Source organism: Sciurus carolinensis, chromosome 3, assembly GCF_902686445.1.
Source record: "Sciurus carolinensis chromosome 3, mSciCar1.2, whole genome shotgun sequence".
Taxonomy (NCBI): domain Eukaryota; kingdom Metazoa; phylum Chordata; class Mammalia; order Rodentia; family Sciuridae; genus Sciurus; species Sciurus carolinensis.
Window position 1 is genome coordinate 78163918 of NC_062215.1, and position 22303 is coordinate 78186220.

Consider the following 22303-nt stretch of genomic DNA (forward strand, 5'->3'; position numbering starts at 1 on the left):
TCAAGACCTTACGTTTGAATTTACAGAAGAGTCAGAAAACATCTCCACCACCCTCACCCGGTTGCTTACACAATTTAAGAACTTTTTAAAGGTTAAAATTAAAAAGCAAGCCAGTGACTTAAAAAAAAAAAAAAATCAGCATCTCCTCCCCAAATGATGGAACAGTCTGGGTCTTCCTCAGGAAGGGATGGCCCAAGACCCTCACCAGCCTGGGGCCAAGACTGCACACAAGCGGTGGTGGAGAAGCTGGCAGATCGGCCAGCTGGAGGGGCAGCTGAGAGGGAAGGAGCAGGAGCGAGGCCAACATTGTCAAGAGGATGGTCCAGCAGACCCGTGAGGTGGCACCCATCTGCCGCAGCAGCCACTCTTGCACAGGCAGGCCTGGAGTCTCCGTCAGACCCTGCCAAGACGCAGACCCGCTGAGGGGGATCCGGCTGCTCCTGTGTGAGGCCGGGTTGTTTCTGAGGGACAGGGTTCGAGGACGTGTGGCAGCCGTGTGTGTGGACTTTGTGTCCACATGGTACCCACGCCACCCCACCTCCGCTGGGAAGGACTTTCAAAGGCTGTTCTTGCCCTCCTCCCGGTCCCAAAGCAACAAAGCTCTTAGAATCGCATCATGGAGGAAACACTGACTCTGGGTTTTTTTGCTTTGGTTGTATGGTTTCAATTCCCAGAACCTTCTGATCCCTCCTTGGGGAGACACACACAGAAAGAAATATCCGACCACCCACGGCCCTGCCAGGACGTTACTGAGGCTCCAGGCCCTGAGGCCCTCCGTCCTGGGGCACGCTGCGAGTTCTCCAGGACCCTCTCACTGCCATCCCCCAGGGGACCTCACCGTGATCCTGCAGGACAAGAGGACCTGTACCTCCCACTACAGCTCAGCACTCTTGCCCTACCCAACAAAGGCTCCACGACAAGGCCAGGGGTCCCCCACCCTCGGCACAGCCTGGTAAGACACAGAAAGAAGAGAGGACCCTCACCTTCACCCCACATGTGAGCTACGGGGGCAGGGCTCGCACCTAAGGGCTCAAACAGATGCACAGACCTGGACAACAGGCCTGGGAGGAAAGAGTCCCACTAGTAGAGGGCAGGGCCTGCACGTCGAGGATGGGGACAGGAGAAAGGGGCATCCCGCAGCCTGAAGGGACTAGGAACGGCGACTCCCCCAGGCAGACTCCCTGGGCTTCGTAGGGTGGGAACAGCTGGAACTGCGCTCAGAGACAGCTGAGCCTCTGTGGTGCCCTGCGGTCTGTCCTCCCGAAGCCCCTGTGAGGATGGCCCTGTGTCTGGGCCTCGGTCCTGGCACAGTCCTTTGAGGGAGGTCATTACCACTCCTGTGTGAAACCAAGGACCAGAGGGACGGGGCCAGCTCCCACAGTGGGCGTAGGACACAGGACACCTGCCCCCTCAGGGGTCCCCTCCAGCTGCTTCTACTGAACTCCAACCTCCTGGTACAGCACAGGGACCCGTCTGTGGCCTGTGAGTGTGACACTGCTCTGCCACATAGGGACGATTTGAGTCAGCTGCTGAGCCTGTGACTGGCTCTGGGGTGAGGTCCGTCCTTTCCCTGGCAGAGGACATAGTTTTCCATGAGCCCGACCAGCACATCTGAGCAGGGGCTTCCACATCCCCCTCAGCGGAGGCTGGGCCTCCAAGCCTGGTCTCTCCCTGCCGGAACACCCGTCTCCACACAGTGTTGGTTCCAGTAATTACCTGTGTCCCCCCAACCTTCAGAAGCATACTTTGCCTGTGTGTTCATGCTCTGTCCTAGTGGCTCCAACACCGTCCACATTGACTGATGCACAGTAGGTCCTCAATAAATATTGGTGGAAAGGAAGAGAAGTAGGGAGAGGGGGGAGAGAGAGAGAGAGAGAGAAAGAGAGAGAGAGAGAGAGAGAGAGAGAGAGAGAGAGAGCATGGAAGGAAGAAAGGAAAAATAATGTTCTGAAAGTAAAGAAATTCAAAAGGGATCACCTTGTTTCATTGGTGAGCATGGAATACTTCAAGGGAATCATCAAAAAGACATGTTTATTTAAAAGTCCCTTCCTTGCTCAAAGACCTTCAATGGCTCCCTACGAACCACAGTCCAAATTCTGCAAGCATCCAAGGCTCCCCACAGTTACTCCAAATTTCCTCGTCCGACTGCATCTCTGCTCCTGTCCTTTGCATGAGGCCTCTTCCCAGGCAGGGTGCTCCGTCCTGCTCCCGGGCGCCTTTCTCCCTGTCTCCAGGCCTCTGCTCACTCCTGCTGGCCCTGCAGCCCACCCACGGGCCACTCATTCTTTAAGGGACCACTTTCTTCTCCAAGTTTCACATCTGACTCTTCTCGGGGTATTTTGTGCGCCCTCATGAGAAGCTATAAAGGACAACTAGAGAAGAGGGACAGGCTGGGTCACTCCAGGTGCAGTCCAAAACATGAGGTGTATAGGGACAGAATGGCCAGGGGTCGGGCTGCTTCTGAAGGGCCTCCGTTCTGACTGCCATGCACAGCACGTGTCCACAGGTGCCTACATCTCGCGTGTGGGCATTTATATTTGGCCTGACTGGCATCACATGGGGTCTACGCCATCCTTCTACGCAGTCCCTGAAGGTGAGGGGCAACCTTCCCCACACTACAGGGCTGTGCATATGACCCTGCAGAACACAGCAGGGCCTGGTCACAGTGCCTGGACCACAGAGTACACAGCACCCAGTCCCATCTGATGAGAAACCCCTGGGTCATCTGCTGGCACTGCCTGGAGGGAGACCTTCCTCCCTCTGAACCATGACCACCAGGCCCACACGCACCTGCAGCCGCTCTGCCCACCTGAAGAGGCATAGCTGGATGCCAGCCTGGGGCATGGAGAGGAAGACGGAGACCCAGGGCCATCAGTGGAGCCCTGTGCTCAGCTGGCCCTCAAGCCAAATTGAGTTCTGGTCTTCCCAGGTCTGGGGTCAAGAACTCCATGCGACTCAGAGTCCGGTGGGTTTCTGTCACTTGCAACCAAGTGTCCTGACCCACTTTCCATCAGAGATGAGCTCTCCTTTCAGGCCAAAGCACTGCCATCTTCCTGTATCCTTATGCATCCCAGTGTCCCTGTCAGGGTATCCCACAGACCAATGCCTGTCCATCTCCAGGGCTGGGGGTAGGGAAGAGGGTCCCTGGAGGGCACCAGCTGCTCCTCGCCAAGAACAAGGTGAGGCCGGGGGTGATGGAGGAAGATGGTGAAGGGAAGAGGCTCCCTGGGGGCTCCCACCAGGACAAGGGGGTACACCAGGCAGCCAGAGCCCCCGCCATGCCGACCCTGCCCAATGCTGCCAGTTCCTGAGAGCTTCCTGAGCCCTCCTGGTGCTGGGGGGCAGTTGTCTTCCTCCTACCAGATCCCATCAGGTGCTCACCCTGCGGCCTTGGAAGGACCACTGCCCTCTCTGGGCCTCTGCAGACCAGATATCCCAGAAGCCTCTCCTGCTCAGAAGCTCAAAAGAATCTAACCTTCCTTGCTCCACAGAGCCCTCCCCAGCAATGGCCAGCAAGATGGCCAGGGCCAGCGCTGAGCCCAGGCCCATCCTGGAACAGCATCTCCCAGCCCCTGGAGCTCATCGACCCTCAGCCCCTGGCTGACCTGCTGCTGCCGAGCTCAGATACCCGCCATCAATTTTCCTAAGTCCAAGGGAGGACAGAGCTGGTGATAAAGCCTGCAGTGAGCGGGGGCCTGGGGCTCTTTCCGAAGTGATTTACTCAGCTCCCCTCCAAACTCCAACGCTGAATGTAATTATTTACTTTGTCATTAAACACCCTCCTTCCACTTCAGTTATTTTTAGAGCTCCTGAAGCCTATAGAATTGGCTGGGGAGGTTGCTCATTGGCCAAGAGGGAGGCCAGGTGCTCCCTGAGGCAGCGATGCTCCTGCAGACTGGGGTCCCAAAAGGGGCTGTGGATCCGAAACAGGGCCAGGCCCAGGCACACAGCAAGGGTGCACAGCTGCCATCAGTGTTTTCCTCTCTTCTTTCCTGCCACCAGTTCTTCCTTTGCCCCCCACTTCCTTTTTAAAACTGAGCTATAATTCACATACCATAAAATTTACCATCGTAAAGTCTACAGTTCAGTGGGTTTAGTACATTCACAGAGTGCACAACCACCACTGAGATCTAATTACAGAATATTTTCATCACCCCAAAAAGAAAACCCATGCCCATAGCAGTCATTCCCCATTCCCTTCTCCCCCAGCCCCAGGAACCTATTAATCTACTTTCTGTCTCTATGGATATGCCTTCTCTAGATAATTCATATAACTGAAATTGTATAATATTTGCCTTTTTATTCTGGCTTCTTTCACTTAACATGGTGTTTTTGAGGTTCAACCGTGTGTAGCCTTTACCAGTACTGCATCCCTTTTTGTGACCAAGTAATATTTCATTGTATGGGTATACCACAGTTTATTTATCCATTTATTACCTAATAGACATCTGGGCTATTGGGGGGGTCTATTATGAATAATATTGTTTTACATAAACGTGTACACCTGTAATGGTTGTGCACACCTGTAATCCCAGTCACTCGGGATGTTGAGGCAGGAGGATCTCAGGTTTGAAGCCAATCTGGGCAACTTTGTGAGACCCTGTCTCAAAAACAGTGAGAAGGGCTGGATGTAGCACCTCTACGTTCAATGCCCAGTACCGCCAAAAAAATTTTTTTAACCATATACAAGTTTTTGTATGAACGTGTTTTCGGCTGTCCTGGGCATTGACCCAGAGCAGATCTGCTGACCCTCCCTTCCATAGCCAGCCCAGAGCTGGGACAGAGGGAGTGTGAACGTGGGTGCTGTTGTCACCTGTGAGCGGCTGGAAACTTCTGCACTGCTGTGGACACTAAGGACACAACCAGGACTCGCTGCAGGCCCCTCTGGCGGGCCATGCCACCTCCCATTGAGGTAACAAGCAAGCCCCCACTGCCCACACGCCAGGTCCCTGCCCTGCAGAGTGGGCTGAGGTGACCTCATCACGACTTCAGACGAGGCCAGGGACCTCCGCCTGCACCTGGATATGAACTCACACCTGCCTGCCCTCCCAGTGAAGGCAGCGGCTGTCTTCCTTGTCCCCAGCACGGTGCTGAAAAATGTGGCCAGTGTGGAGACCTCACAACCCGGCACCAGACACAGGACAAAGGTCGGGCCCGCAACGAGCCTCAGCAGCTCGGATCAGCAAAGCGCCTCTGGTTTCTGCTTCCCTCTCTGACCCTCGGCCCCTGGGTTAGCTCCCTCCGTCCTAGGTTCTTCAGTGCCCGACGGGGCTGCCTAGATCCAGGTGTCACAGGGAACATCCAAGGAGGAGGAGGGACACTGGGGGTCAGTGGGGAAAGGGCTCCCCTGCCCTGGCCAGTAGCCCACCATGCCGGGAACACGGCTCTTCCCTTCTGTGGGAAGGCTTCTCCGGGACAATCCTGCATTTTCAGAATCTCAGGGATTGGAGGTGTCCCATGCCAAACCCAAACCTCTTCTCAAATATTACTACTGGAAACAGGATGCAAAGTCAGACGGCAGAGGAGATCCGCCTCCTCTGCCCAGAGGCCTGGCTGCCCAGGGCCAGGGTTGCAGACTGTCCAGTTCCCCAGAAACACGGCAGTGGTCCTTGCTCTCGGCAAGCAGGGCTGCCAGAACATGCTGGAAGCTAAAGAGCCAAAGGCAGCTACGAGGCCCCCTCCCTCCTTGTCGACCCAGCAGGAAAAGGGGGACAGGGGTCCAAGTAAGCCACACACACACAGGATCCAGATGAGCAGCCAGCATCCACGTGTGGCCAGAGCAGCTGGAGAACATATTCCAGGAGAGGCCACCAGACACAGCCTGAGACATGAGTTCGTGCCAAGGCCAGGGAGTCAAGGGAGGCACTTGCCAAGAACTGACAGAAGCACTGCTATTTGCCAGCATTCCCCACTCAGCACCACTGTTGGCCACCCAGTACCACCCTCAGGCCCCAGGACCTTTGCCCATGCTGTTCCTCAGTCCAGCACAACATGGAAAAGTGCTACTCACTGGAAGATTCAGCTCCTTCATTCACTCTCTCGAACACTGATGGGAAACGTGCTACTGTCAGAAACTAGTCCTTGAATTAACCATCACAGGAAGAGCACAAAAGGCAACACCAGCAGCAGCAACGACCATTTATGGAAAGCCTACAGTATACCAAGTGCTCCCGAAGCACTTTACACTCATTTTCAATCATCCTAGCCTCCAAAGCTAGTGTTGTGCCCATGATGAAGGACCTTGGGGTTCTGGTCAGTAAAGGGGCAGGGCAAGAGTTCAAACCTGGTCTGCCCAAGCCCACACCTGGGGCCCCAACCAGGATGGCAGCTGGGGTGCTGGTTGCTGAGTGTCTCCACTGGGGCCTGCCCTAAGCACTGCCATGCCTGATAAACAGTTTTGGTGGCTCTTCCCCAGCCACGGATCTGATCATGTGGTGGCTTCCTGCAGGGCCCCTGCTGAGCAGAGGGGGCACAGGGCACCTGCTTAGACCCTGATCCTTCCTGCCCTTTTGCTGAACCATGTAACTGGCCATGCCCACATTGGGATGGCAACTGGGGTGTCTGATCTCTCCCTGGGGAGACAACAGGCTCCAGGGGACAGAGACCACGGCTCTGCTTCTGGGATGCCATGTGCCCCACACCTCCTGTTCCCTCTGCGGTGGGCACTGAGCTTCTGACAAACTGTTCCCGCCTAACCCCTCAGAGTCTGTTCAAAGAGAGGCTCTGAGGAGCCCCTACCCAGCCCACAAGGTCCAGCCACCAGGCACCTCCCTGGGACACCCAGCAACACCTGGCCTGGCTGGCCATCCTCAAACCCCTGAGCTCCCAAGGGGCTGTACTACCCAACCCCTTCCAAGAACCACCACCGTTTGCCTCTTTCTGGAGAAAACCTGGCCATCCCTGAGGCCCGGCTCAGATTGCTGCTCCGTACTGTCCCCTGGGCAGGATTAATCACCACATCCTGGGTATCACCTCCAACGAACAATTCCTAGCGGGCAGAGGCAGGGTCTCCAGTATGACCACATCTCTGGTCCACAGTCCAGAACCATCAGTGAGATGAACACAGAGAATCCAGGCCCCTTCCGACATCCATGTCCACCCCAAACTCCAGGCTTGACTTCATTATCCTCAAAATGCTCCCAAGATCAGAGGCGGTGAGACCTGGCCACAAACATAAAATAAATTATCTGCACCCCCCCAGTTCCCCACCAATGATAAATGGTTCTATTAGCAATCCAGATTGTTAAACCCCGATATAACAGGACGCAGGGAACTGGGGCCCATCCATTCTCCCTCTAGCGCATGCTGAGTTGTAAATAGGTTATTTTGTGTGTAAATAACACATTAAAACACAGCATTAGCTGTGTCTTTTGATAGGGTGGAAATTGTTCCAAATAAATAATTCCGGACAGGAATGTAAAATAAGCCAGATTTAATAGTGCATGCCTGGCGCAGCCGTGTTAAACATGACTAAAATGATAAACCCCAGAATATACTAATAGTAAACTATGTACTGACATCAAAGTAATGAGGCCGTATTTTTACCAAGCTTTAGAAATGCTGAAATTAGTTTTGACAGAACCAAACGTCAGAAAAATGTTTCCAACATAAACACCGTCAATTTGGGAATCTGGGGTTTGGGCTGGGAGGGAGGGGGATGGGTTGAGTGGGGGACAGCTGTGTCCCAAACGATGGGAAGTTCCAGGGGAATGGGTTCCCAGTCCCAATGATGTCACCTCAAGTGACTGAGTTTTATGTCTCTGGACCTCAGTTTCCACATCTGTGAAATGAACAGATTCAAAGGCTTGATCTCTGAAGCTTCTTCCTGTTCTGTAACTGGAAAGGACTTCGGAGCTCTCCCCAACTTTGCGCTCATTACCGTCCACAGTGAACCTCAGGAAACCACACAGTGTCAGCCACGGCCAAGGCCCCAGGAGCAAACAGGAGGAGAAGAAGCCTCCAGTCCTATCCTTCAAGGCTTCCCTTCCGGAGAGCAGAGGTGGCCAGTCAGAAAACAGAAATTTGGATGTGACATGCAGCAGCCAGGCAAGGGCTGGGGACCCTCCTGGAGCACAGACCCTGGGCTGGGCCAGGAGCAGGGACCAGGCCTGCTGTTCTGGGGCTAAGTGGAGCCGCTGGCCTGATTATGCATGTCCACTGTTTTAAGCAGTGTTTAGGGCACATCAGCCAGCACGAGGTCAGGGTGTGCGAGGGAATGCTCAGGTGGATGCGTTCGACACTCACTTCCTCTGTGCCCGGGCACTCTGCTAGCCACTTGACAAACCTTGTCCCGGTCACTTCACAACAGCCAGAAGTCATTACTGTTATCATTGCCCACCCCTTATCTGCCATTTTCCTTTACATAGTTTCAGGGACTCGTTGTCAACCATGATCCAAAAATATTAAGTGAAAAATTCCAGAAATAAATGATTCATAAACTTTAAATGGCATGCCATTTTGAGTAGCATGATAAAATCTTGAGTGGTCTCTTGCCATCCTACGCCATCCTGTCCAGGATGTAAATCATCTCCTTGTCCCAAGTATTCATGCTGTATATACTACCCACCTGTTAGTCACTTAGCAACCATCACAGTTATCACATCGATTGCTGCAGTATCACGGTGCTTATGATTAAGTACTCCTTATTTTACTTAATAATGACTCCATAGCACAAGAACAGTGATCCTAGCAATTCAGAGGTGACAAAGAAAAGCCATGAAGTGCTTCCTTTAAGTGAAAACGTAAACACATAAGATATTTTGAGACACAGAAAGACCGCACTCACATAATTTTTATTACAGTCTATTGTTAAAATTGTTCTGCTTTATTATTGTTGTTGCTGATCTCTTATTGTGCCTCATTTACCAGTTAAACTTTATCATAGGTATGTATGTGTAGGATAAAACATAGTATATATGGAGTCTCCACCATTGGTGGTTTTAGGCCAGGATAAGCTCCCCGAGTAGACTTCTCTGTGGACAGGAAAGAACCTCCAACATCACCCCTTTACCCATGCCAGGTGCTCTCTCTACAGTATGTCCTGAAAACCAACAGAAATATGCCTGGGTGCCCCACAGAGCCCCACTTCCTGAGTGAGCCTGTTCTGTCAGGGGGAACTGAATGAAATCCACTCTCTGGACAAAGTCTGATGGGAACAGGCTGCTCTGTGCTGCTGGGTCATAAAACAAGCTTAGAAGCAGTATCAACAGCAATCCTGAAAATCACTTAAATAAGAATAATTGCCTACTTAGTCACACCTGAGTACATCCCTGGGGCTGAGGCAAAGGTTTTCGGTCCCAACAGAGAAACACAGGTAAGCAAGGGAAGTTGCCCCCTCGGCCACCTCGACAGCAGAGGCTATGGGGTGGGGTTGGGGGGTGGAGCACAGGAGACCAAGGAGCAGGGCCATTCCCAGGGGACCTCAGGCCATCAGGGGCAGCTGGCCAAGCCAGCCCACTGGGTACACATCTGGCATGACAACATCAGACTCACTCAGCAATCATTTATGGGATGCCTGTGGCTTGGGGTATGGGGGGAAGGGCAGAGGTGACTGAACAAGGCCCTGCCCACACAGGCATCCCGGAGGGCACAGAAACAGATAAATGAAAGGGTATCAGACAGCTTCCTAGCGAGGGCTGGGTGGTTTGGGGAAGAGGCTCGGTAGCCCTGGTCAGATGAGTGAAAATGCTCTGGTCGCTTAAATAGTTATCCTGGGATTGCACAGCATTTCAGTACAGACCTAGATGCCTCGAAGATGCCTCACTGCTCAGTCGAGCTGTGCCTCGAAGAAGCTTTCCTGAAAGCCAGTGGGGCCAGTGAACAAGGTTAAGGGTGACCAGTGTGAGCAAGGTGTGTAGAGGCCTCCCCGATCACCAAAGCACTGTGGCAAAGGTCATGCCAAGACAGGCCCAGCTGCACTGCCCTGATCACCATCAGTTATCCCACCCACGTGAAGACCCTGTCTTCGATCAGCTATACCCGAAGACCTAGGAAACCTGCTAAGAATACACACTCCCAGGCCCCGCCCTGGGGGTCAGCCCGGGAGCCTGCATTATTACAGTGGTCTCATGAGGTTCTCAGCTTAGTGAATACAGCACCCTTTTGTCTGGTCCCACCCTCCAGCATACCAGGGAGAAGGCCAAGTCAGAGAGGCCAGGGATCTGCTTAGGTCAGCACAGCAATGCAGGTAGGAGCCCCAGTCTGATTGCTAGTCCAGGCTCCTGTCACTGGTGTCAAGTAAGATGGCACCAGAAACCTGGGTTTCCCACTAGGCATCTGGCCTCAGTGAGGACGGCCTGTGGAAGGGAAGCCTTCTGAGTCAGGCAGAGCCTGCAGACCCAGAAAAGAAACACAGGGGAGAAGAAAAGTAATATATTAGAGCAAACACTGCACTTGAACCTCACATAGAACTGCTTTTCTAAGCACGTTTCATGTTTCAATAGCTCACAACACTACGAAATAGGTACTATAATTATGTCCATTTTGCAGGTGAGAAGAGGTGAGAAGGCATGGACTTGCCCGAGGTTAGCAGGGCTGGGACTTAACCAAACAGTATGGCTCCACAGTCGACCTGTTCTCACTACTACCCGGTGCTGCCTGTAGTGAGAGAGGCGGTAACTGCAGCTCTGATCTATGCAACGCCCTGCGCTGGGCATATGTAAGCCCCTTATTAATCTTCTATGATCTCTGCATTTGCTTAGCATGCAGGAGGCCCTGGGTTCTAAACCTTGCACTGCAAAAGGAAAAGAAAGAAGAGTGAATCAAAATCATCCAGTTTGTTTAAGCACAGGTTGCTGTGCTCCACCCTCAGAGGCTCAGATTGAATAGGTCTACAGTGAGGCCCAAGAATCAGCATTCCCAGCGGGAGGGTATGGCACAGGGCAGAACATGTGCTCGCCAGCATACACGAGCCCCAGGTTCCAGCCCCAGCACCAAGTGCCAGGGGATGCTGTTGCTGCTGGGGAAGAGCACACAGGGAGGAGGCCTGGCCTAGCCAGAGTAGATGCTCCATATCAGAGCTGAGTGTTGGCCTTGTAGCACTTCCCAGGGTTTCCAAAGCCTGTCTGGCTGCTGGATTTCAGACATTGGCAAAACTCATGAGATCGAGGCCTGGCTGTTTCACGGTTCCAGCCATTGCAATTGTCTCTAAGGCTGATGGTAGCCAGGTCCACTGAGGTGCACAGAGAGGTCCAGAAAGATTTTTGGAATAAAAACCCACAGGGGAAGAGGAAAATGCAACAGCATTTGGACAGTCTCAGTGTACAGCAATAAGAAACATCTGAATCAAATTGTCTTTAAAATTACGCTATTTTAAAATTTAGAGGGGGGAAAGAGCTCTGGGCCAAAATGTGTTTTTAAAGATTTATGGCTTTCAAAGTGTGAATGCAACAGCTGAAGAAGCTGGGAAGAACCACCCGGCGTAGCTGCTGTCACGGCTCTCCCTTTGCTCCCCCAGGTGCTGAAAGGAAACTTCCCGTTCTGACGACAGCACTGCTCTTTCCTGGGGCCTCCTGGTCCTGCCCTGCAGAGACACTTCCAATACACATTTTGGCTCAGGGAGGTGGAGACTGATGGACACCCCCAGCCTCCAGCTTCACAGATTCCTAAGTAAGTCAGGCAGCAGAGGCCAGGTGAGCCAGGGGACTCGGCAAATATGCCAAGGCTCCCCACTCCAACGAACTGGCTGTCTGGAAGAGAGTAGGTGTTGCCAGCCCCCGGGACCGATGAGAGGTCTGGAGGACGATGACCCATGGAGACCTTTCCAAGGCGGACACTTACCCAGAGTATATAGCTGGGCTGAGTCCAAGCTCAGGCCCCAGATACTCCTCAAAAACTAAAGTAACAATCTAAAAGCAAATACAGGGGCGGAGGCTATAGCTCGGTGGTAGAGTGCTGGCCTTACACGCCTGAGGCCCTGGGTTTCATCCCCAATACCACGAAAAAATAGATATTTAAAATTAATAAAATAAAATAGTCAGCTCTCTATATCTGAGGGTGCCACATCCGCAGATTCAACCAATCACAAGTTGAAGCCATTCAGGGGGTGAGGAGGGAGAATGCATCTGTAATAAACAAGTCGTTTTTTTCCTTGTCATTAATCCCTAAACAATAGCGTATAACAATTATTTATATAGCATTTATGTGTATTAGGTATTATCAGTAATCTAGAGATGATTTTAAAGTTTACAGGAAGATGTGAGTCGGTCATGTGCAAAAACTAAGCCATTTGATAAAAGGGACCTGCGCATCCTTAGATTTTGGTGTCCTCAGGGGTCCTGGAGTCAATCCCCCATGGTTACTGAGGGACGACTACACTTGAGAGAGACTCTCCTCACGTAAGAGGCAGGAGGCCCACACCCACACTCAGCCCTCCCTTGAAGCAGCTGGTGTCCTCGGGCAAGTCCCATGTGTCTCATCTACAACACAGGAAAGGCCGGGCCCAGGTGAGTCACGCCGATACCCAGAGCGCCTGCCTGGGTTTTCCAGCATTGACCTTGGGACCTCGCGCCTTCTCACTCAGGCCCTTGCTGTTCTTTCTCACTCCTAATGGGGCCTGTCATCAGCTGCCTCCCACTTCGGCCACTCCACAGTAGAACACAAGCATGACCCCTCTTGAGCTTTCATAAGGTCTTGATAAGCACTTTCAACAGACACCTCACAGCCAGGCGTGGTGGTGCACGCCTCTAATCTCAGCAACTGGGAGGCTAAGGCAGGAGGATTGCAAGTTTGAGACCAGTCTCAGCAATTAGCAAGACCCTGTCTCAAGATCAAAATTAAAAGGGCTGGGGATGTGGCTCAGTGGTCGAGTGCCCCAGGGTTTAATCCCCAGCACCATCAAAAAAAGAAAAAGAGTGATCTAACATTCCATTCCAGATGTTCCACAGTTTGATCAACTAAACCCCTATCACCAAATAGTTAGTTAGTTCCAGCTCTTCAGATGTGAGTCATGTGGAAATTAAATCTTTCTGACTGAAGTAGGTTCCCCGTTAGAACCAACCGAAGTCCTATGATTCTAGGGGAGAAATGGAAGCACCTGGAACTGGTGCCTGGTGGGAGGTCAGACAGCCCGGTGCGGGTGTCCCTGCTGCAGCCCAGCACGCACCCTGCAGCACTGTCCCTCTCCGGGCCCTCCTGCAGCCACGCCCCTCCTCACCACGGCCACACCCAGCCGCATGCCTATAGGCTGAGTGCCCAGCTCCTCAGGGCCTGGGCGACACCGCTGGCTCCCCACAGCTGCCCTTCCTGGCCCCACACTTTCCCATCCCACACTTTCTCCTACACCGCAAGAGAGCTCGCAGCTCCTCCAGTGGAGCCCAGCACCAAGCTGAGCACAGGGGCATCTTCTCACAAGGGGGACCCCCACCAGCCACCTGCTGCTGCCTGGCCCCTGCATCGGTACGTTCACCTCACCTGCCCACAGGGCAGGCCCACGTCACAGGCTCCCTGGAGATTTCTGGGACTCGAGTGTGCTGAGTGCTTGAGGAGTCTGGCTCACAGCACCCCTGCCACCATCCGGTAAGATTTAAAAAATGGAGGTCCTGAGATCTTGAAGTCTGTGGATAACACCTATCAGATACCCTCACAACACAGATCAGGAGGGGCCCAGGCAGCACCCTCTGGCGGCACCATTGGACCTTCCTGTCCCCACCTTGAGTGCAGTCACAAAGTCTACCAGCAAAAGACACCCACCCCATGGTAACCACTTTGCTCCAAGTAGAATAGCTGCTGTTCCCTGGCTCCAGGAGGGCTTTTCCCAAATAAATTGCTCAGGGGAAAGTGTAGGAAGCAGCAATGGATGAGGACACCCTGGGGTCCCTGGGACTCTGCAGCAGCATAGGCACCTGTCCCGAAACTGCTACGAGGTCAACCAGCAGGTTCCTGCTCCTGTGGGTGAGTCCACCCTGTGCTAAGCCTCACCAGACAAGCTCACCTGCCCCTGGCAGCAACAGGACAGTGCACGTCTGAGATGGACAGGGCAGGCGTCTTGGGAGGGCAGAGGTGGGGCAGGGGCTCCTCTGGAGTTGCTATGCTCCCAACTTCCATCTTCCCAATGGAAATTCCCTGGAGCTTTGTTGTTACTGCCCCAATAGTGACAAGCAGGTCTGACACTAGAGGGGCTTTTCCCTTAATTACATCCTAATTACTGTTTTATTGCTACCTAAGTCTTCTCTCTGCTGCTGTGACCCAGCAGTAAATCGCACTGCATGCTATGCCAAGGCAGGCCAGGCCCAGGTGGGTCCCTTAGGCAGGCCAGAGATTTGTTGAGGCCCAGCTCCTGGGAGCTCACTCAGCCTCAGGGAACCAGGCAGAGGGACATCTTGAGGCATCACCATAGACCCTGACCCAGGGGAGGAAAGGAAACATGGCTGGGACTCTGGCTCAGCCACACCCTGTCTCCGTTCTTCCCTCCCTGTGGCACCAGATGCCACTGTGGCTTCAGCTCCTCCCATAGCATCTAAGAGCTGTGCCTCTATCCCCACAGACAGAGGCTTGAAGAGCCCGGATTCAAGGGGAACAGGAGCCTCAGGCCATCCCCAGGTCAGGATGCCAGATACCCACCTCCCGAAGGAGCCCAAAAGTTGACCTCAGATCTCCCTCCTCTGACCTGGACCAAAAGTCCCAAAATGACTCCAACTTAGAATCACAGGGAAAGTAAAAACAGACACAGAAACGGAAGCCTGGATGTCCTCAAATCCACTCTTAGAAACACAACTCCGGACTGGGGGTGTAGCTCAGTTGTAGAGCGCTTGCCTAGCGTGTGCACAGCCCTGAGTTCGATTCCCAGCACCACCACACACACACACAATGATGCCCCACAAGGATCTTTCTGTTCCCTGAGCTCCAGCCCCAGCTACACCCGCCGCGGCTCGTGGACTAGCACGACACAGCATCAGCTCAATGCTTGAAAGGGTGCTAAAGAGGGTGTCCCATAATGCACAAACTGAGCCCCGCCCTGGCCCACTGAGTGGGGGTCTGTACTCTTGAAGCACCCCCACAATTGTGCCAGCATCAAAGTGTGAGCGAAGGCGCATTTTCTTCCCTCGCTGCGCTTTGAGCTGTTCTTGGGCGGCGAGAGCAACAGGGCATGACTAAATCTAAATGCACTTGAATAAAAAGGAAAAGAAAAGAAATCTCAGACTCTCCATTCCTCAGAGACAGAAATAGTTCTGTGGCCTCCAGATGGACGGCACAGTCACAAGGGGAGGTCTCGCCTTCCCGCCAAACTTTCCCAACGGGATGCTGGCACGGACCAGTGGAAACCAGAGAGCATTTCTCTTCGGGGTAGTAAAATGAGAGGCTGTGGCTCGTGTAGTTCCTTCTGTTATAATTAAGTTGGCCAGAAATTCACCTAAGATACTAAATTCCAGACCTGACCCTCTAATTACAGCCAGAAGGCATCAGGAGACAATTACTTTCCAAAATAGTCCTCGGCAGGCTAGAGGCAAGAAGTTCTCTGGGCACATCTCAAATGTGCCAGCTGAACAGATCCCAGGGTCGCCCAGAGACACAGAGCCTGCTTCTGCTCCCTTTCCCCTCCCACCCGCAGAGTCTGGGATGTCCCAGTCCCCAGGGTTTGAGGTGGCCAGACCTCCAGGGAAACCTGCAGGCGACTGTCCTCACGGAGCCTGGAATTCCTGGGAGCAGGGGCGCCCTCTCTACCACCCTCCATAAACCCAGCAGGCCTCCCTGATGACAGGGGCCACCACTCTCATTAAATCCTAACGGGCTAATGAAAAACACCCCTGCTGCTCGCCAAGTGTGCAAAACAGAAAGTACCTCCTTGGGCAGCGACAGCCGCGGCCACCGCCAGAGGACAGGCCTTTTTACCGGGGTCGGGGAAACCGCTGCCCTCCAGGATCCCACTTTTGACTTCTTTCTTCTCGGCAGCCGTGGCTGGGGCAGACGTCTCCATCTCAGCCGCTCATAGTCCTGGGTGGCGACCCTGAAGGAGACGACAAAGACATTCACCAACACTGTACCCAAACCAGCCGGGAAACGCCGACCCAGATTCACGCCGCCGCCGGCTTCTACAGCAACCAACTTCCTCCTCACTCTCTTATAATTGGGAAGGAGGGTTTAATTAATTTTGAGAATTATTCATCCTGAGATTCATCTGGTCTTCCGAACAACCACACGGACAACAGTCTAGCATTTTCACATCTTTTACCCAGATTTTTAAAAATTTAAGCAACAAGTCCCCATTGATGTGAGTCAAGTAGAAAGATTTAAAAAGAAAAAAGAAAAAAGAAACCACTACCATGAGAAATGAAATCAGAAGGAATGACCTCCAACTTAGAATCACAGGGGAAATAAAAATAAAAACAATAACCTAGAGGTCCTCAAAGACAGGACTTAGTTTTCCTGTCACCTCCCTGCTCACCAGAACCCATCCTTCATTTATTCACTTGTATGTTCATTCATTCATTTACCCGTGCATTGCACAAATTTTCAACGTTTATTGACACCCAGCCTTCCATTAAGGCTTCTTTTCTTTGCTTTTTGTATTTTTGTGGTACTGAGGATTGAACACTAGGCTTCCCAGTACTAGGCAAGCACTCCACCACTGAGCTACCGCCCAGCCCTTTTCATTATACCTTGAGACAGGGTCTTGCTAAATTGCCCGGCAGGCCTTGCACTTGGGATCTTCCTGCCTCAGCCTCCCAAATAGCTGGGATCACAGGAGTGCATCCCCACGTCCACATAGTCAGTTTATTCTTAAAAGTCCCTTTTATGATCAGTCGTCATGTCTGATAGTGAAGATGTTACATGGCATTTACAGTCTACTTAGGGGACAAGTAAGGGGGAAAGAAAATGTAGGTTTGATTTCAGTGAGTGCGAGGTGGCACTGAAAAGCAAAGCAGAGCAGGTGGGGGCAGTGAAGGGCAGCAGGGCCCTGCCTTCTCTAGGAAAGAGCGGCCACTGAGGTCTGAGAGAGTCACAGGCCAGATGAAAGGAGGTTTTGAGCAGAGGAGGAACTGCATGTAACCCACAGTGTGAGGGGATCGTTCTGCTGGTACTCGGGGAAAATTTGGGGGCAGGTGGCACTACTGCAATAATCCAGAGAACCATCAAGATGGTTGGGGTCTAAGCAGTGGTGGAGAAGCTAGTGCAACGTGGGACCTTCTGAAGGCAGAGCCAAGAGACAGCTACAGAGGGGATATGGCGGGGTGAGAAGAGGCAGGCTCACGGCTAAGGCAGGAGCACATCGTGGGATGCAGGGCACAGGTCCCCGGCCGTGGGTGAGTCCACAGTAAGCACTTTTGTAAGATGCTGCAACACGGACAGATACTGCTAATGCAATATTTAAGTCAAACACTACAGAAAAGAGTTGGAAAGTCAAAAACTTTAAAAGGAGAGTGGTATCCAAGACGACTCTTATTTTCTGCTGAGCCCCCAGGATGAATGAACAGTGGTGCCATTTACAAAGATGGAGGACAGCAGACAAGGAACAGCTTCCTGGGCAGACAGAGGGAGCTCACGTGAAGTTTGAGGTGTCTACAGAGACCTGCAGAGGTGGCAGAGAGTGTAGACTGTTGGGAACACAAGTCTGGAGCTCCAGGGGAAGCTGGAGGCTAGAGGAGAGAATGTGGTGGCCACTGGACAAGATAACCAGGAAGGGGGGAAGGGGAAGTTTCAGCAGGGAGATGCCAACCAAGCATGGCCAGGTTGTAGGCAGGGGCATGGATGAAAAGTTAAAAAAACAAACAGGGGAGTGCCGGGTCCTGGAAGCCAACCCAGGAAAGTGAAGCTCTGGGGAGAAGAGTGAAGTGCTCCATCATGGCCACGGAGGCCAACCAGGGACCTCAGCTAAGTAGTTCTAGTCGCAAGGTGGCCACCAGGGCCTGGGCAGGTGGAGGAAGAGAAGGAAACAGAAACAGGCAATTGGGTCAGGAAGTGTGACTTCCAGAGAGTCAGGGAGACAGGGCCACATTTGGAGGGTGCTGTGGAGTCAAGAAGGTTCGAGGTTGCTGTGTATGAAAGGAAGCAGGTGCTGCAGGGTCGTGGAGGGCAAGGGGGAGGGTTAGGGATCACAGAGCAGCACACACCAAAGGCAGCGGCCAGCTCCACCCCCGCCATCCCCACACTAAATCCACATGGGTAAGCCCCAGAATTTTACCTTTTAGGGGCTGGGGAGACAGCTCAGTCGGTAGAGTGCTTGCCTTGTAAGCACAAGGCCCTGGGTTCGATCCCCAGCACCCCAAAACAAAAAAAAAGAATTTTACCTTTTAAATCCTCATAATACTCCCACATTCTTCCAAATAGAAAAGTGGGGTGTACAAGAACAGGGTAGGACACGTGAAGGACGGGCAGCAAGCCCTGTGGTTCCTGGTCCTGTCTGCATGCACTAGCCTGTCCATTTCCCACGATCTTTCAAAACTCCCTTCCCAGAAAACCCAAGCAGATGGGGGACAGGAAAATTTCCTTAAGGATTTTGGTGAGTTGTGGGGTTCCCTCTGGCCTGTCTTCTCTTTTAAAATGTTCTTATGATCCGTTCCTTTACATCTGGCTATAGAAATGAGCCTCCAGCAACAAGGCCTGACCCAGGCTGCTTCTCCTCCATTACCTCCACACACACTTAACCAGGGCACAGCACCACCCCACTGGGTCACCTGCACAGCACCCACAGGTCACCTTCCTTCTCCCCTCTCATCCTGCATTCAGTAGGCTACGAGCACCATGGCTTCATCCCCGGAGCATCTCTCCAGGGTGGCTCTCCGGCTGGTTTTCTGTATTCTTCCCTGCTGGGCAACTTTCACTCTCCAGATCATCCAACCCTATACCCAAGCGCCTTCCCAAAAATCAAGTCTCACCACATCCCTCCCCTGACCACAGCCCTGCTGAGCCCTGGGGCCTGCGGGTAGAGGTTATCTGTGTCTACCTGCAAGGTGGGTGGGGCTAGCTTGCACACAATCCACCCATAGGAAACCCCTCACCTCTTCTGTATTTGACCAACGCCTGCTCTGACTTCAAGATGCCACTCATGTCACCTCTTCCAGGATGCCCCCTGCCCCTCACAGCCCATTGGTCTGAGCTCTGCAATAGCCAAATGATGTCCCTACCCACACCCATGTTATCTTCATGGCCACCTCCAGGTAAGTAATGGCTAACATGGAGTGACTGCCCAGGAATGTCTGTCAAAGAATGCCATCAGCAGACCTTTGAGGCAGAAATGTAGACTGGCGAGGGTTTCCTCCCAACAGGTCTTTGAAACAGATCTTGGATTTGGAAATAGGACAAAAATCAAAATGACAGTTGAATAATAAAACTTTAACAGCATTTACCGAACACCAAGCACTAGGCAGAATAGGCTCATTTAACGCTCAAAACATATTTAGGAGGAAACCAACACTAGGTAACACGTCTAAATACACACTCCTTATAAACGGCTGTGCTACACCTTGAACCCAGGACGTCTGAGGCCAAAGTTGTCCTTTGAATGAGGATCCCCAAGTGCAGTGGGATTTGCCTCAGAATTCCCTGGCAAACCTTGAGTCCTTCTGGAGTCCAGCAAGCCCAGAAGCAGGATTGGTCATGGCCCTATTCTAAGGCCACACCAAGATGGCCAGACTGTTGGATGGGAACCCTCACCAAGGGCTGGGCAAAAGCTGAGGCTCTGGCTGGGGCTGTACTTGGCAGTTACTGTGCTCATGCAGGTGGTCCCATCTGCTGAGGCAGATTTGGGGGGCAGGTGGGGTGTAGCTGTATATTCATTCATTCAAATTCTTCCTAGGTGATGGGAGCTGCCTGGCTGGCAGCAATTCTACCCATCCATTGCACACACTCCCAAATAAATTGAGGGTCCTCCCCTTAGATTTGGATATTCCCTGGACCCATGCAGCCTCTCCTACAGCCTGGTCATGTCTGCCATGTGCCCTCCTGGCTCACTGCTTGACTCTGATCTCCTTCAATTCAGGGCAAGACCCTATGCCCCTCAGGACCAAGCCTACCCGAGCAGGGGGACAAGGGAGGCATGGGGAACCTCTCTCTGTGGCCCAGAAATCTGAAGAGGACGTGAGGCACCCATGGACCAGGTAACCAAGCTCCACAGGGGCTGAGATGAGCAGACTCCTGGGAAGCATCGATCCGACCCTCACCAAGTGTGGATGGGTAAACAGAGGCCCAGCAACTCAGAACTCTCAGACCTCACTGTTGGGGATGTCCAGAAGGAAAAAAGCAGAGACGGTGGCAACTTCTGTTAGGGACAAAAGGAGACCAGAAAGAAGAAAAGGAAAAGGCAGTGGACATCTCTGGTAGCAGCATGCCATCATCTGAGTGTTTGTGTCCCCCAAAACTCATAGGTTGAAACCTAACTGCATGGTATTAAGAAGTGGGGCCTGGTGTGGTGGCGCACCCCTGTAATTCCAGCAACCTGGGAGGCTGAGGCAAGAGGATATCAGGTTTGATGTCGGCCTCGGCAACTTAGCAAGACCTGTCTCAAAATAAAAAAATAAAAATAAAAGGGCCGGGGATACAGTTCAGTGGTAAAGCGACCCTGGGTTCCATCTCAAAAGAAAAAGAAAAAGAAAAAATTAAGAAGTGGGACTGTGGGGAGTGACTAGGTCAGGGGAAATCTGCCCTCGTGAATGGGATTAGTGGCCTCAGACAGAGGCTCCTGGAGCCCTTCTGCCCTTCCACCACGTGCAGACACGCTGGTGGGCTCCATCTCTGAGGAACAGGCCCTTGCCAGACACAGATCTGCCGCAGCTCCATCAAAGAGTTCCCAGCCTCTGGAACTATGGAAAATAAATGTCCACTGCTCATGAATTGCCCAGTCTCTGGCTTTCTGTTTAGCATCCCAAACTGACAAGGACCCAGCCGGGCAGCTCCCTCACGTCAACATTCCACCCTATTAAGTGGGCAGAGCAAATGTCAACCCTGGCTCTTGTGCAGGAGGAAGCTGAGGCTCCCTGGGGACGCAAACTGCCCAAGGTCACTTCCCCTGGCGGAGGGCCAGGCCTCTGGTTCCCTCCTCTGCTGAACTGCCACCTAAGGCCTCACAGTGTGGTCACTGCAGGAACAGGACATAGGGAGCACTCTTGGGAGGAAAGGGATTCACTCAGATTCCGGAACCCAGTCTGTGGCACCCTGATTCTGGGGCTGGGGAGCAGTTGGGCACACAAGTGCACTTGGAGTTCCATGCACCCCGCAGAGGGCTGAGCAGTGGAGGGGGGGCCAGGAGGGGCCCACCACACCCTCGGCCTCACCTTCCACAGATCAGCTGTGCCTTCCTCTTCCCAACCCTTCCTGGAGAGGGAGGCAGGAGAGGAGCCAAGAGTCTGCGTAAATCACAGGAATTAGCGGGATTAGTACAATTTCTGGGTAAACACCAGGCGCCCAGGGTCCCAGGCAGCCACTTTCACTCCCCGAAGCTCCTCTGAGGCAGGCCTAGTCATCAGCTTCACCTGGACCCCAAGCCCCTCTGGGGCAGTGAGGAGGGGACAGCTCCAGTTCTAATTCCGGTTCCAGATCAAACCTGTGGGCCTGGCAGTCTCTCCTGCGGTAGTTCCCACGGTCTCCACAAAAGCTCCTGCATGGGAGGGCCCGGGAGCCACAGCACCCCCCAGGGAAGGAGGAGAGTCCACAGCCTCGCTACCTCCAGAGCTTACACAGCTCTGACTCTGCCTGAACAGCCACAAAAAGAAGTGTGACCACATGCTCCAGGATTCTGCTGAGCCAAGAGGGAGCCCCGGACCAGGGGCTGGGGAAGGCCCCTTTCCAAGAAGAGATTGCATCCAGGTCACCTGCTCTCTGGGGCCTCAGCACGGGCATTGGTAGCATCAAGAAGCCCTGAGTGTTCCTAGGCCTTCCCCCGGAGACACTGATCTACAGGTCTGGATGGAGACTGGGGACAAAGCACCCACATTTTTTAAAAAGCTCTCAAGTGTGTCTGATGCACAAATCAATGTAGGAAAAATAAATGGGATACTCATAGGTCCCTTCCTGCTTCCAAATAGTTTATAAGTTCCAGTTTAAGCAAGATCATGCAACCTAAGTGGGAAAAATTCATTTTTATCTTGGCTGTCTTGGAACTGGAAGCTTGTGTCTCCTTTGGGCGTGAACATGGGCAATAAACCACAGTGTCTGAGCTGTCACCAGCACAGGCCACAGCCGTGTCCACACCATGCCATGGAATGTCACCTATCACTTAGTGTCATTAGATCCCAACCACTGACCTCACATTTGATGAGTCAGTGAAGAAGCACGTGTGTTACTATATCACAAATGTGGTACCTTTGACATTTTAGTCATTGCATCCAACATAATTGGTTTCATTCATTCCTATATCTTTTATTCTATGCAA

At 52.7% G+C, this 22303-nt stretch overlaps 1 protein-coding gene across 3 annotated transcripts in view; it reads right to left on the minus strand.

Annotated features, from left to right (window-relative positions):
* The window catches only part of Gli2 (GLI family zinc finger 2), a 243406-nt gene that overhangs the window by 164663 nt on the left and 56440 nt on the right, over window positions 1-22303 (minus strand). For all 3 annotated transcript variants that reach the window (XM_047547721.1, XM_047547722.1, XM_047547723.1), the window contains exon 2: window positions 15778-15943. In XM_047547721.1, coding sequence (XP_047403677.1) covers window positions 15778-15913 — 136 coding nt within the window. In that variant the 5' untranslated portion in view covers window positions 15914-15943. The remainder of the gene's footprint in view (window positions 1-15777; window positions 15944-22303) is intronic.